The sequence below is a fragment of the Rhinolophus sinicus genome, chromosome 6 (assembly GCF_057876585.1).
Source record: "Rhinolophus sinicus isolate RSI-liver-muscle chromosome 6, RSI-T2T, whole genome shotgun sequence".
In the NCBI taxonomy this organism is placed as follows: domain Eukaryota; kingdom Metazoa; phylum Chordata; class Mammalia; order Chiroptera; family Rhinolophidae; genus Rhinolophus; species Rhinolophus sinicus.
The window spans coordinates 27,645,911-27,662,198 of record NC_142506.1 but is presented as its reverse complement, the minus strand read 5'-3'; the positions used below and the strand labels follow the sequence as shown (position 1 = coordinate 27,662,198).

The following is a 16,288-nucleotide window of genomic DNA, read 5'->3' as shown; positions in this document are numbered from 1 at the left end:
AATAGGTGGGGTGAGATTTCTGTGATCAAATGATTATTCTTTATTGTAGACCTTTCAGGACGCTTTATATGCAAATTTGAAGTGTGAATCTGAAAGAGAGGGGATTGAGCAAAAATCTGCCTCTTTAACACTTTTACTTATTTCCCTTTTATAGAAGTATAGCATTGGACATTAGAGTTGAAAGTTTAGAAATTACATATTCCATTCCCCAACCAGATAGTGAACAGCTTTTCTAATTGCAATGATTCCTCTAAATTGGTTTTCATTCCTCGGGGAAAGAAACAAGAAGACTCAGTTTGGTTGAAATCAAAATAATTTTATTGAAAATATTATCTCTGGGTTATTTTCATTGGAGAAAAGGACCAGCAAAGAAAAATCAACTTGCTGGTAAAGAATCCTTTGTGATGGATCTTTTTATCAATAGGATACTTTCCTCTCTAAGGATATTATTGTTTGTGGAGTGTTTTCTTTATGAGAATAGGTTGATAAAAATGTAGGAAAGTAATGGAAGACTTCATAGGAGTCAAAAAATTTTAGAGAGAGTCATATCTGGTTACTGTTTGTCCTAAGGATTAAACTCATAGGAGAATTTAAAGCTCTAAGGTAAAAGTATATCTACCCAAGTTTGTTGACTGTATATTCACTAAGGTGGTCCCTTGAGATTTCATTGGTTAAGACTCTAACAAAGAATTTTTCCATTTAGAGACTATTTGTAGATAATGTTTGAGCCTGGAGTTGAGACATTTGTTTGGAGATTGGAATTTTAGTTGATAACTATTTAAATGGTTACATCATTCTATTTGCATCTTTGTTTGCTTATAGCAAATACAGATTAATATCCTTCTTAGACTCCCCATCCCCAGTTACCTGTTAAACATAAATGATTCTGAAAGAGAATCATAAACTTGATTGTACAAAATCTTTAAACCATTACTAAGGAGACAGGCTTTTGTTGCAAAGCAATATTAAACCAGTGTGCTTTAACACAGGGGTGGGCAAACAGACCCACAGACCACATTCAGCCCACTGCTCATTTTGTAAATAAGGTTTTATTAGTGTACAGTCATACTCATTTGTGTATGCATTATCTGTAGCTGCCTTTATGTTATAATGGCAGTTTTGTCAGAGACCATGTGGTCTGCAAAGCCTAGGATATTTATTGTCGGGCCCTTTACAGAAAAAGTTTGCCAATTCCTGCCAGTATATATCTTATCACTACCTACTAATCAGACAGAATTTAATGTAGCTTCATAAGAAGTTAATGTGCAGAAAATAGTCTAAATATTAGAAAATGCATATGTATGTATGCATATATACCTGTATGTGTGTGTATATATATATTATATATGTATATATATATAGTGTGTTTAATCTTTGTCTGTTGGTGCTATTCATATTTGAAATACTATTTTCCTATTATTATGTCAAAATGAAACATTTTTTAAAGAAAGTTCCCACACTCTCAATTTAGAAAATATTATTTCAGTACACATAATTGTGTGATGCCAACATGGCTTTTTTGTTCCCTTGCCCTTGGAGAAAATAAACATTTAAAAAATTTTCAGAATAAAACAAAATATATTTATATATAAATAAACAAAAGATATTTATCTGAGAATATCTCTTGAGGTGCAAACAATTTCAAAATTGTGTTTTAATTGACTAATAGACATGATACTTGACAGTATTCCACATTGAAAACACAGAGGCAGTCACTTGATTTTATGTATCATTCAATTTATATTAACATGACATATATATACCCCGTCTTAAAATTTGATACATAACTAATTAATCAAATCATTATTAAAATGTGACTCTTAAAAGGAACCAATTGCCTCACTTTATTGAATAGTTGATATAAATTTGCCATTATACTTAGAGGTCATTTAATGTAAGATCTACATTATTTTATTCAAGATTTTCTTATTCCTCTTTAAAACATTTTCTTCCCTGTTTATCTTATTTAATTAATTGATTTCTATCAAGAATTTGATAGATTTGTTACTATCAAGAATTATCAGGTAGATGATGAGATTTTTTTCAAGTATTAAAACCTATTTTTGCATAGCACAGTTTTATCTGGATATCTTTACTGGAGTTTTAAAGTTATGATCTTAAGCAAGGTGTATGTATGTGTATGTTTACATTCCTACCTACACTCAGTGTTTGTGAATTTACATGAAAGCATTTTATTATAGAAACCCACTTGAGCCTACTAAGCTATGGTTATTTTTCTGTTGGTAGACTTCTAGTATACAATTGAGATTTTGTTTTTACATTACTCATATTTATGAGAAATGGAATTTTTCTATAAAATCTCTTTAATAAATATCATAAATATACTTTTAGAGCATTTTTTATGTTAGCTAAGATTTCCTAACAGAATTTAGTTCTTGTCCTAACCAAAGTTTTAAAGCCCTCTTGATATCTGTAATTGATGTGTTTTGAAGTAGCCACCTGTTATAGAGAGCATTAATCTCATTTTGTAATAGGCTTACCATCTCACTTTCTCGCCTCCGTTCATTCTTTTTTATTTTTATTTAATGATTTCAGTAACACTCTGTGCCTTTACTGGCATGGTATCTTCTGAGGGTTATTATTCTACGTTTCACTTTCTTGACTCTAGTTCTACAAAGTTTGAGTCAAAAAATTTTGATAACTACATTCACATGTATGTGGGGCAACCTACTCTAAACATGGGCTAATTTTATGATAATAGTGTCTAAATGCAATTGTAAAATTGTATTTGAAAACAATTAAATTTGTAACTTCTCTCCAGTAAATAAGTGAAGCCTTGATGAATTGCAAGCCAAAGTTCTTATATTAATACTATTGTCAAATTTATATGCTGTCAAATATATTCTCCTTGACCTACATGTACCACAAAGTGTTTTCTCTTTAGTGAAGATTTGTTGTCTACTGTCTACTGTTTAAGTTCATTTACATTTTATTCAGGTTAAAATTATTTTACATATTTAATAATCACGCTTTTATTTGCCAAATTGCATACTTTAAGTAAATCTAAAAATAGTGCATTTAAGTTGTGCATACTACCTTGAATGAAAGTAATTTATCAGCCTAGCATTTCTTCTTTTATACATCCTGTAAGTAAGGCTCAGAAATAAGAACTGAACATTAATTTTATGGGTTTTTTTCTACTCGATAGGTGCTATGGATATAGAGGAGAGAAATCGCCAAATGAAAATTAACAAATACAAACAGGTAGCCGGATCAGATCCCAGACTGGAGCAAGATTACCATTCGAAGGCAAGATATTTTTCTTTTTAAAAGTTGTAAGATAATCAGTTAATCATATGAAACCATTAGATTCTCTTAAAAAGGTGAATACAGATTACTCAGACATGCACATATAATGCAGTAGCCCCATGATATTATTAAATGCTAAAATTTATAATGTATTTGTATACCAACTTTTAGGTATAGAATTTGCCCTGTTTTTTAAAATTATCGTATAATAATAGCAGATAAATGATCTGAAAAACAAATCTTTTAGAAACTTTTCATTTTATGAAACCTATAAAGGCCTTAAAACCTTCAAAAGTGTTTAGGAAGAACTTCTGTTACCTTCTTATGGTATTCCTACACATATAATTATTTTTTATTTTATAGTATTTTAATCTAGTTTACTAATGAGTTACTGGAACAGAATATATATACTCATGAGGAGTTGTAAGGTCAAAAGTATTTTTAGTGAGGATCTTTTCTAACTACTTTTTGGGAATAAGTTGAGGTATGAAGTTTACCAAGATAGAAAAGAAAAAGTATTATTTCATTGCTCTTGCTCTTTAGTGCCTTCCTATTTTCAAAACATTTTTAGGTTCATGAAATTATTCATTGCCAAAGTCATGAAAAGACTTTGCTGTAATGTACCTATTTAAATTTTAATGAAAGAATGACAATGGCAAAACTTACTCTTAACATTAGTTATTACATGCTCTATGGCTTAGTTATTTAATCATTGTAATCATGTAATATTTATGGTCTGTGTATGTGTGTGTTAGAGAAAGAAGTTTGGATTTCTTGGTCTGTTTTATTCTTTCCTACTAAACCTTCAGTTTCTCTCCATTGTACTCCATTTCTTTGGTAAAGTCATGACTTAAGTAAAACATAACCAGCCGTGTTGGATATGCATCTGTTATAGGTAGCACAGGTTTCTAGTTTCTCCACTGTACATCCTAGAGGAGGCAGAGATTCTTACATCTGCATCATCTTCCAAAACACCAGTCTCTTCCCCAAATCACATAAACACTGACATGGTGAATATAGGATTGTTCATCACAGAATTCCGGTGTACTGTAGATGGCACAGGCTAAAGCCAAAAGAAAGGTAAATTTAAGAAAAACAAAAATAGCTTTGCCTTTACTCACCGGGTTCTAAACTTCTAGAAATCTTTCTCTAAAATGAAAATATAAATAATTTCAGATAGGCTCAGTGAATTTTGTAAAAAATAGTTTTGTAATTTTATAATATTTCAGATACCTCCCTAACTTTTTGAGCTTGACGTCAGAAATGAAATCCATGCCTTCCCAGTTACTTTTTTGGTATTTCTGCCTAGGGCTAAATCGATAGGCCTGATGTTTTGTGGCATGTAGTATGTTCCAATCTCTCATTTATTCTTCAAGGACCTAGGCATAAAGTCCTAATAAAATAGGATATTAAAACTTCTGTAAACACGTCTTTGAGAACACAAATTTGTTTTATTTATCTATATCCCACTATATTTCAGGAAGGAATGTAGATGATTTTTTTTAAGTACATATAATACTCTCATTAATATTGTCAATGAAGAAATTAAGGGAAAATGAAGTCAACAAAACAAGGTAAAGTTTATGAATAAAATGCATAGTATGTGATCCTGTACCCCTGCTACATGTGGGGCATATACTTTGTCAATAAGCGTCCTAACAATCAGCAAAGGCAGAAAAGGAAACTGGGTCAGTTGTGTGATTTACAAAATTTCTACAATAAAAACAAGTTCCTTAGAAACAGTACCAATGATTCTGCTTATGGATACATGACAGAAATTTCTTACAGGAGGATTGACTACTATTTTTTAGAAAAACACGTTGTGATTCCATTCTAATTCATAAATAAATGAATGCTGAGGCTTCAAACTTTTAGGTTACAAAATAATTAAGTCTTGGCAATGGATTAATTATACTAAGCAATGTAATTTCCTGGGTATTCTCTAAGGCAGCAGTGTTCAAAGTGTGCTCCCACCAGTAGTATCAATATCACCTAAGGACTTTTAGAATGCAATTCTCCGGCCTCCTCTAGACCTACTGGAGCAATACTCTTGGGGTGAGGTCCCTGTGTTTCAACAAGCCTACCAGGTGATCTGATGTAGACTCAAGTTTGAGAACTGCTCTAAGGTGAGCTGCTCGTAGAATTTACAAGGTAACTGAATGAGTTGACTTCTACAGTTACAATTTTAGCTTAGAAACCAATGATGAATGATGTCATTAAAAAAATGGAGACTGAGAATTTATGATCTGACTGACTCCTTTGCAGGGCCTCTCACAGTTTCTAACAAATCCTATCACTTGGATATCAAATACTTATTCTGTTTTCTATTGCTAGAGTTATGCATTCACCTTAACCAAAAACGTAATCAAGTCATTACGGAACAAGTTTTTAAAAGGGTCCACAACACATCTATCTGTTTTGTTCCACTTCAGATTATTTGCTGGTGTGGAACTATCTTTGCTTGGTCACCTACCTCCCCATCATCCCTACCTTGATCTTCCTCTCTCAGAGATCAAAGAGAAAATTGTAGAGGATTCTTTATCAGTCAAGGGGATTTGCAGATTTAGTTATCAATTTCCATGCAAACAGTTCCTTGGATTAAAATTTTCAACATCATCCCTCTCTTTTTAATTAGGGATAATTAGCTTATATTTTCATTTTCTCTTCCTTATTTTGATAGCAAGGGCCAATTAAAAGTTTGCTATTGAGCTATATAATTTAATATTTTAGAACTAATGTCTTGAGAAAAAAGAATCATTTAACAGATGAGGGAACGAAGGTATAGAAAGGTTAAGTAATCTACCCAAAATTGCATAGCCACTAAGTCATGGAAAGTATTATTTGTAGCTAATTTGTTTTCAAATTTGAGATAACTGAGATTATATCTCAAGCATCAAACATATGGAGCATATGCTGTCCCTCTGAGCTGTATTCCTGAAATACCAGTGAAGCTGTTAAGAAACTTTGATGGAATCTACTTGAGTATGGAATCTACTTGAGTATTACTGAAGTTATTTTTTTTTTAACTACACATTCCACATTTTAAAGTCATTGCCTCCCTGAATTTCTCAAGTCTTCTACACTAATAATTGTGAACAATTCTTACTAATTTAAAAACAAAAATATTTTTAATAACTCACTTTGAAAGCATCTGTAGAGCCATGGCTATTAAGTTACTGTCTTTCTAAGAATATTTAAAATATATTAGGAAATTTGAAAGCAGAGAATCTGTATGTAATGAGTAACAAAAGGCATGTGCAGACACGATTCCTATTTAATCAGTGGATGATTTCTTGGGGATTTTCCCTCAAAACAGAATTTAACTATTTTTCCCTCAAAACAAAATTTGAGGGATTTCTCTCAAAACAGAATTTAACAAAACAGAATTTAACTTTCATACCTATTTGTGTTCTCTCTATCCCAGTTTAAATGTGATTCCTCTCTTCTTCCCATGGCAAAAATTTAAGGATCAACTTTTATTCTTTTCTATGAAACCAATATCTTCATTTGTTCAGAAAAATGTGATTTGTCTATTAAATTTAACAGTACAAATTATAATGCAGCATAGACCAACTACCCTTCTGAGAATTCTATAATGATTAATTAGTATAATTAGCAATAATTGAAAATCAAACAATGTGTATATTATATCTGAAAATTAATATGTAGAATTTGATGTTTATTTAAATATATGATCTTTATTTTTTAAATTAGCTTCATTTAATATTTTTAAATGATTCCAGAAGATATTTTTAAAAAGGATAACCCATAACATTTCAACATAGAATGCTCTGCAGTTCATTTATACAGTATTGTATTTATTTGGAACTCAAAGCTCATTTCTCTATGGAAACAATGCACTTTTTAAAATGGTGGTAATGTTCCCACAAAATCATCACAAAAATATTTTACCCTTGTTATAGCATTTATAGCTGTGTTCTTACTTGTCTCTGTAGAATTAAGTAATGCAGACCATAAATTGCTCAGAATTTTTCAAATGTGGACCAGAAGTCCATACAAATCCATTTAACCCATAATCTAATAGATTGAGTTAGTATTGTGGAATCAGAGGACAATACAGCAAAAGAAAGGAAAAGAAAGAGTTCTCCTCCATTCATTGTGCATGCCTCATCCTATGCACATGTCACCTTTTCACCCAGGCTTTTTGTCTTTTAAGGACCTATTCACCAATTTCAAAGAGACATAGTAGGAGGAAAGCAGTCAAACTACAGTAATTTTCATTATAATATAAACAATAAAACACAGAAATAGTTTCATGTTTTAACAAAAGCCTTGTAGATAGAAATAAAACTCACATGATTGAATTGTAAACCAAATCAATATAAAAAATTCAGATAGGTAAAGACAGTTTTTTTGATATTTTCCCTTTATTAGAACTTCCTCTCTTCTCAACACTGAAATACACATTAAACACCCACCTTTCGTGTTTTAAATTGACTTTGAAGACACAGGCAGTAGGGCCACCAGAAGAGGGGAGACGGATTGGGGCTCATTAGCAGTGTCCATATACTGGCTGTTTATAAGTCTGGTATTTGTAAGTCAGGAGTGCTTTAAGGCTCCAGTATCATCAAAACATGGCAGCCTTACGAGTATAGTGTGCCAGATGAAACACAGCTTGGAGGCAAGCAAACTTGACCTGGGTGGTTTTGGATAGGTTGACCTCTTATTCATAGTTTTTTTCTTTATTAAACAGAGCTTTGAGGTCTATTTCATGGGGCAATGATTAGAATGAAATGAGCTGATGTATATAAATGGTTTAGCATTTAGTAAAATGCTCAATAAGTGGTGCAGATAATATTCATTGTAATTATAACAATAGTAAATGTAATTATAGGCATCAGAAATGAATATGATGAGGTTGAAAAGAAATAATTGCGCTAATGAAAAGGATTTTAGTATAACTCAAATATTATTGAATTTTCCTTTATTCTCAAGGAGATTCAAGCAGTAGAGATCTAAAAGAAATAATCAAATTTAGGGGGAAAGAATTTGTGACTCTTCAAGGGATATGGAGATTTAAAAAAAAATAAAAGGAGACTGGAACATAATGTTATAAACTAAATTACTGAAATTAAGAAATTATGTTATCAAGGTTGACGTTAAATGAGCCTGTTATTAACAGGTACACATATGGGTGTGGGTATTTAAAAAGTAATACTTCTTAAAAGCAGTGTGTCATAAACGTATCTGAAAACTGAAAGACTAAGTTTATGGAAAGCAAATTTTAATATGTAGATTAGGTGGCCTTGTACAAATTACTAAGAAGATACATGAAAATACAGGTACTATTTATTAGAAGTGAAGAAATGAAAGATATTTTAAGTTTACAGCAGTGATTGAATTTTTTATTTTATTTTAATTTTTTTATTTTGTTGCCTAAGCAGATAAGTTCAGTTGCTACTAGCATACAACAGCCCAGTAACTTTATGGTAAATTAGCTAGGCCTCGTGTCCACTGCAGGAAGAGCTGCAGCAGCGTCAGTTCTCAAGCTACCGAGAGAACCCAGTGTTCACATAAAACACCACTGTACCAGTATTACATGGAATCATCTGATGAATAGAGCAGGAGAATTCTAACAGGAGTGATTTCAGTAACCCGGTCTCTACCCTGCAAAGTCCTCCAGGAGTAGGTTAACATGTCCCATAGAAATAGTAAAACATCGTTTCTTGGAATAAGCAGTCTACTGTTTTGTGAACAGAGGCAAGATTTGGATTTTCAAAAAATTCCTGCTAGGTTTAGTCTAGCCAGATATCCAACAGAAAGATTTCATTTTTTTAAATTAGAATTAAGATCACCTACTCATAGTATCCATCCCAAACCAGGTCAAGAAATCTTACCACTTACTGGTGGAGATGCCAGAGAGAATGCCAGTGGCTGCACCTGGATTTCGTCAACAAAACATACCATTTCTCTAAACTTCTACTTTATCAAATTTTTCTATTTCTGTGTTTATTTCTACATAACCCTGCAATCAGATAGCTTCATGTTCTATAGCAAAATCTCAAGAGAACTTTGGTAAAATTGCTGCTATGGGGACATAGGGAGAAAAAAAAAAAAAGGCCAATTACATTAGCAGGAAGCATTCTTACTGCTAGACTTGGCTCTGAAAAAGTGTGCTGAGTCCTGGGTGCTGCTGCCACCTCTTACATTCCCCACGTCACCCCCCGAGATCTGACGATACATTTTGATGAAGCATTGTACATTTCAGATTGTTTCCTGGCCTGAAACCATGCCACACCTCTGTAGACTGGCTATTTACCCAAGCCAGCCAGCCAACCTCCAAGCCTAAATTTAACTAGTAACCTGCTGTGTACTGTTTTTACATCACTCTATGCTTGTTCCTTTACTAAGTGTATTTATGAAGAGAGAACTAGATTTTAAAATCTAGCTTATTAAACTAGCAAGTAAGAGCAGCAATATACAATATGGCCCTAGAAGTGCAAGAGATAAGAATGGTAATCTTTATGAAGGCCTGATTTAAAAAATCTTCAGTCCCACCTGCAAAATCGACAAATGGCTATATAGCCTCATTAAAAGAAAGTGGTAGATTTAAATGAAAAAGAAATCAGATAAAATCATATTTTAAAGGCCTTTATATCCTATTTTCTCTCATCTGTGGTTGTTTCCTTACTGATGTTTGTAAGGTAAATTTCTCATTTATGTTTTATTAAAATCCATGAAACTAGAATTTTAAAGAAAGTAAAAATTTTCTGTATGTATTTATATAATTTCTTCCTTTATCTTGAAGATAACGGAAGGGATGATCAATATATCAAGGGAGGAGGAGCTGTTGGAAATACAACTTCTTGCTGTTGGTGTGCGTTGTTGTAACCACAGGAGCAGTCATATTCACAGCACAACTTCTGAAGTGTTGATTAGAGTAAGAACGAGATATCTAGGTAGTTGCTAACCACTCTCCAATTTATTTTTAGTGATTATGATTGAATACAGACAACAGAAAGTCTTATTAAAAGTCGACTCGAGAACCAAACTGCATGGGTTCTGATCCTACTTCTTTTGCTATTTGTATGACCTTGGGCAAGTTAATTAACAGCCTTGTGCCTAGGTTTCTTATTCTGTAAGATGTGCTAATTAATAGTAGTACCTGCCTCACAGGATTCTTTTCAAGATTAAATATAAGCATACATATATATCTATATATATCTATATCTATATATCTATCTATATATATATATGTCTATACATGTATGTATAATATGTATATGTATACATATATATCTTAAGTAGAATTTGGAATATAATAAGGAATAATTAAATGTTAGTGTAATATGATGATGGTGATGATGATGATGATGGTGGTGATGATGATAAAGGAGAAAAAGAAAAACTTTTTACAAAGATAACTTGCTCTGACCAAAATCCTTGGGGATTCAGGTCTATATTTGTTGCCATAAATAATCTAGTAGATTAATATAAGTATATCTTTAAGGTAATCCTAAAAATATGTGGATGGAAAGGGAAGAAAAGTGTAAAACTTAATGATAATTTTTAAAGTCTAAAGTTTATTTGGGTTGTCTTATTTTTACCAATTTAGTCAAATTTTTATGTACCCAAAATTATTATTCTTACCATTTCTACTCCCTGGCAAGCTGGACATACTTCAATTTTAAAGATAAAGAGAGAGATAAAATAATATTTCACATAATTTATCTATATCTACACACACACACACACACACACACACACATCCTAAAGCTCTGAGCCAAAGGAGAATTTCTCTCCTCCATATTTTAGCTGATGGAAGCAACAACTATTCATTATTTCTTGCCTCATAGGTACAAAGAACCTTGCTTTATGTTAAAGATCTCCAGTTAAAAACTTAATGGTAAACAATTTTCACAGAATTTAAATTTTTTATAGTTTTATCTGTGATTAATCTTTGAATTTAAAAGTTTCCAATTTTAGGGTTTTTTTTTTCTTAACATTTTATATTAGTTTGCTAGGCTGTCATAACAAAATGCCAGAGATTGTTGTAGACTAAACAGAAATTAATTTTCTCACATTTCTGGAGGCTAGAATGCCAAGATCAAAGTGTTGGCAGGTTTGGGTTCTTCCCAGACTTCTGTCCTTGGCTTGGAGGTGCTACCTACTTGCTGTGTCCTCATGAGCATCCCTTTGTGTGTGTCTATGTCCAGATTTCTGTTCTTATAAAGACACCAGTCATATTGGATTGGGGCCACCCACAGGATCTAACTTTTCCTTAATTGCCTCTCCAAATGTAGTCACCTTCTGAGGTACTAGGAATTAGGACTTCAACATATGAATTTGGGGGTACACAGTTCAGCCGTAACATATCTTTACAAAGTAATTAGTGGTGTTTTAAATTATCACTTTAATGCATTATGAAAGCATATTTGATTATAATGTGAAAACTGATTTTAAGGTACCTAGCTAATATTGTTTCAAACTTTTTAATTCTTAAAATGTTATTACTTTTCTCTTTTGATTTTTTTTAAACTACTTTCTCACATCCTATCAGATGAAATATATTTAGCTTTGTGTTTGCAGGTTCATTTTTTAAGTTATTTTTCTTAGTCATAGAACCACATTCAATATAAATATGGTTTTCTTATCCATAATTTCATGCTAACATTTAAGCATGTGTCCTTTTTCTTTACATGTATTTGTGAATTGCTACCTCCTGCTATATAACCACATATCAGGCCAGGAAATATAAAGAAGACATTTATTAATTATGAAGTCATTTGAGATTATTAAGACAACAACATAAATGTTATAGAATGCTATAAAATTACAGAAGAAATTTTAATTTTTCCCGTTTTAGTAAATATAATGTTACTAAAATAGACACAAGAAAGAATTTTAAATAAGTTACATTTAACTACCTGCTGCTAAAAGGGTTAATCTATGGACAATAGCTGGTATTACCAACAGCGTAATTTCTTCCTGTGCATTGGTTAAGAACACACAAGGGAAACATTTTTTTTTTTACCTCTAGCAAAAAAAGGAAATTTATGCATTCACCATTGCTTTCATCAAGCCTCCAGAGTTGCTGGCTTGCTAGCAACTAGAATACTCTGCAGAGGATGTAAGGATGAATGATATTGGTCACCGAAGGGAGAGAGATCTTGCTTTATAGAATCAGGAGGATATGGGAAATAAAGAAGAAAAAAATGTGATGAATAGGGCAGAAACATTCTTTCCAACTCAGATTTCATATAATCTAAAAGGTAACATATAGACATACAAAGAATAAGAATATTCAAAACAATAGAGATGTGAAAATTTATATGTTCTGAACGCATGGCATTTATACCTCCTAAAATACTTCTGTTTTGTATGGTGATTATTTGCTTATTTCTTATCTTTTATAGTAAAGCATATACTTCTTCAGAATGGGGACTATATTTTATTTATCTTTGTAGTCTCTCCAGTAGCAAGTATTTTGCTTCGGCTGTAATAAATATTCAGTGGGATTTTTGTTTTGTATAAATAAATATGTACATGGACTCTTAGAGGAAGCTAGAATGGCAGGGGTAGCATGTGTTTGGAAAAGTTTTAGAGGAGGTGACTGTTAAGCTTCTACCAAGATAAGGACAAGATATGAACTTTAGGAGGAAGTATGGGTAGGTTACTGCCTAAGAGTCAAAAGCAGGTTTTCTAATGGGCATATGATTATTGGTTTCTGTCCAATTAATCATAATAGAGAGAATACTGAGAAATAATTCGAAGATTTGGGTTCTAATTTTGATTCTACCAGTTAAGTGAATAAGTTTTTTGATAAATTGCCCAGTAGTTCTTCACAACCCAACATTTTTCTGTGTACAAACTGAAGGAATTCTATAATCTATAAAGTGCAACACACATATATATGGTACTTTGGAGGCTGCATTGAAAAACTACTGACACCTGGGTTTCAGGCAACCTCATTAATTAAGCAAATCATTTAAACTGATAACCTAATCTTTAAAATTAGGTTTGAACTAGATTTCTGTATTTCATTTCCTTCATCTAATGTCTCATTCACTGATTCAGTAATCTCTGATCATTGTCAGGCTCTCTACTAGATGTAATCTCACAAACGATTGAATTTATACATTTTTAAATTAACCTATGGCATAATAATTTGATTTAGAGAATAAATTTATATGAATAATGTTTTTGTCTATTACTTCCATGAAATAATTGATAGCTAAGTTTGAATCACCTCTTAAATCAAAACGTTAGTCAGTTAGGGCAATCAGTCAGTGTGGACCCATACACATTTATAATTTCAATTTAATTTGCCTAATTATAACTTGAACATATGTACAGTTTCATTATGTAACAGCTTTATTCATGAGCACAAAAAAATATTGTAGTTTTTCTTCAGTTGTAAAGGTTGCAGGTGTTATTTATTAGCAAAACAAATTTACTGATGTTTTCCTAAACATGGAATTTTGATTGTTTTTATTTCATCAGTTTTAAAGATTCTAAAATAATATACCAATGTGGAAATAAGATTGCTAACCTTGAAATATATCTATATATTGAGAGGAAGAACTTCAGGGAGAAGAAATATTGCATATAAGAGAGTATGGAACTTGACCTGGCACATGGGGGTGCCCAATAATGATAGTTATATATATTATTTATTATAACATGTCAGGTAGGGATAACAAAAAAATAAAATTTAATTTAAAAAAACCTGACAGTTGAACTCCATTCTGATGGATGAACCAAAACCCACCAGCTCGGTACAACTTCTGAACTAACAGAGCAAATGACTGTGATTTTATAATTGGCCCTTTTCAGGTCATTTTCATGACTAGAAATACAGCAAGGCTAACAGTCTTCAGGGTACAGTCATATAAGAATATGTTACTTCTTACGTAAGCCCATTTTCTATCCCCTAACACACACAAAAATTTAGCTAAATTTTAAATGCAGTATAAAAGAGTTATTTTAGTGGGAGATAAAACATCTTTTTATTCAAGTTAGTTCATATGGTATTGTTTTTTATTATTTTAAAGTTTCACTTGTTTAAAATCTATTCAACTACAGTTATAAGTAGTGTTGTAGTGTTATTTTCATGCTGTTTTGTATTCTGATTATACATATCATTTTAGATAGAATTGTCAAAATGTCAGAAAAGAAAATCTTTATTTAGAAGTATATTCTTGAAGAAAACAATATGTGAATATCTTATAAAGAAATTGCTTAGATTCTAAATATGCTTGCCTCATATCCCATTAAAAGTGAAATTATAGTTCACAAAAAAATTTTAAATGAAAAGAAATAGAACGAATTTAATACTTGTACAATCTTAGTCAATTCACTCAACTTCTCCGTCAGTTTTGTCATCTATAAAATGAGGAAGCTAGATTATATCCTCTCCGATGTCACTTTCACCTTTAAAATATTGTAATTTTTTTTAATGACTCATTGATAAGTGAATAGCTAAAAGTATGTTGCAGCACCAAATACCTTTCCTGGGTTTTTTTCTTAGACAAAGAGTGGTTATATGAGTCCTCTTTTGTATATCTGAGCATATCTTGCAATCTTGGGATATTTAGTAACTTTCTCTTTCCTGCAACTCAGAACTACATTCTGGGGTGTCTCTGAAGCTGGTCAACTTTAAACCTGGATTCTGGTTCTGGAACATTAACAGAAAAAAATGCCAAAGAAACAGTCAAATGAATGACAGTAGAATAACGAACTGAGTGAATGAGGAAGAGGTAAAGGAAGGGAGGGAGAAATGAAAAAAGTAGAGAGAGAGGAAAGGAAGGAGGGAGGGAAGAAGGGAGGTATAATCCTTCCAGTCTAAGAGTTCATAATCAAATGAGGGGAACACATGTACATAAGTAATACTCATACAAAATAGGCTGTGTTAAGTGATATAATAAAAGTAAACCTTGCGAAGGAAGAATTAGAAGAGAAATATTCATTTGGCTTGTAAAAATCTGGGAATACATTGTAGAATAAACATGAAGTGAAGGACATATCAGGCAGAGGGGAGAGTTTATGCAAATTACAGAAAAATATGAGTATAAGCCGTATTTATGAACAGTTAGTGGTTCTTTAGAACAGAAATAGAGAACACTTTGGGATACATATGAGGAGGTAATGGAAAAGTTGACAGAGACATGATTGTGGGGGCTTTCAATTACTCAGTTAAAATCTAGAACGTTCTTTATACTCATGGGCTTTAAAGAAGTCCCCAATATGAACAAACTTGTGCTTTGAGAAGATAACTCTAATGGTATACTTAAGATGCATTTGAAAAGGAGATTAAAGACAAGGAGTCCGATTCTGAGGCTATTGCTATAGTCCAAGCAAGACGTAATTGTTATTCCTTGCCATGTTTTGACAATTGGCTCCATCCCAAGCGATTTTTGTAATGCAAACCCAGCTGATGCTGCTCTGTCTTTTCACACAGGAATAAGAGTAGTGGGTCTCTTCTAGCTTTTCAACAGAATGTGATTATTTCTGTGCCTGAATTTGATGGGTCAGTGAAATTCTCTGTCCCTTTCAGGTTTTTCAACACTATGTGGTTAGTCAGGCTATTATTTTACCCTAATTCTCTTAGATACAAGTACCGTGAGTTACTCTATTACTTTCTAAAATGTTAATACTTGAAAGGGAAGCCCACTTCATATTCCCAATCCATTAATTTTTGTGGTTTTTCTGCCTGCTTCAATTTCCCAGGACCTTGATTCTACCGTTGTATTCTCATGTTTTATTTCTGTTGGAAATGAATAGCTTACCACTCAATATCTAATATCTCTACCCTATGTCCTAATAAAAAATATAAATATTCTTTAAAAAATACAAAAATCATATGATAAGCCATATAACATTTAAAGATATTTACAAAAGACCAAGTATCAGGAATTTTTATGACTAAGGAGAGTTTCTTTATGATATTTCTTAATTGTTGCTAGGTTTCTAATCTGAGGGCTTAGAGAAGTATTTAGTCATAATAATGGTATAAGTGTTTTCACAGTGAGTGACTCATTTCTTTTCTGGAAAAATA

General features: G+C 32.0%; 1 protein-coding gene across 49 annotated transcripts in view; it reads left to right on the top strand.

The window, feature by feature from the left end:
• Positions 1 to 16,288, top strand: part of RIMS2 (regulating synaptic membrane exocytosis 2) — a 594,048-nt gene that overhangs the window by 436,861 nt on the left and 140,899 nt on the right. For 32 of the 49 annotated variants that reach the window (XM_088799000.1, XM_074316856.2, XM_074316855.2 and 29 more), the window contains one exon: positions 3,170 to 3,270. The exons of the other annotated variants lie outside the window; for them this stretch is intronic. In XM_088799000.1, coding sequence (XP_088655126.1) covers positions 3,170 to 3,270 — 101 coding nt within the window. The remainder of the gene's footprint in view (positions 1 to 3,169; positions 3,271 to 16,288) is intronic. 49 annotated transcript variants of the gene reach the window in all.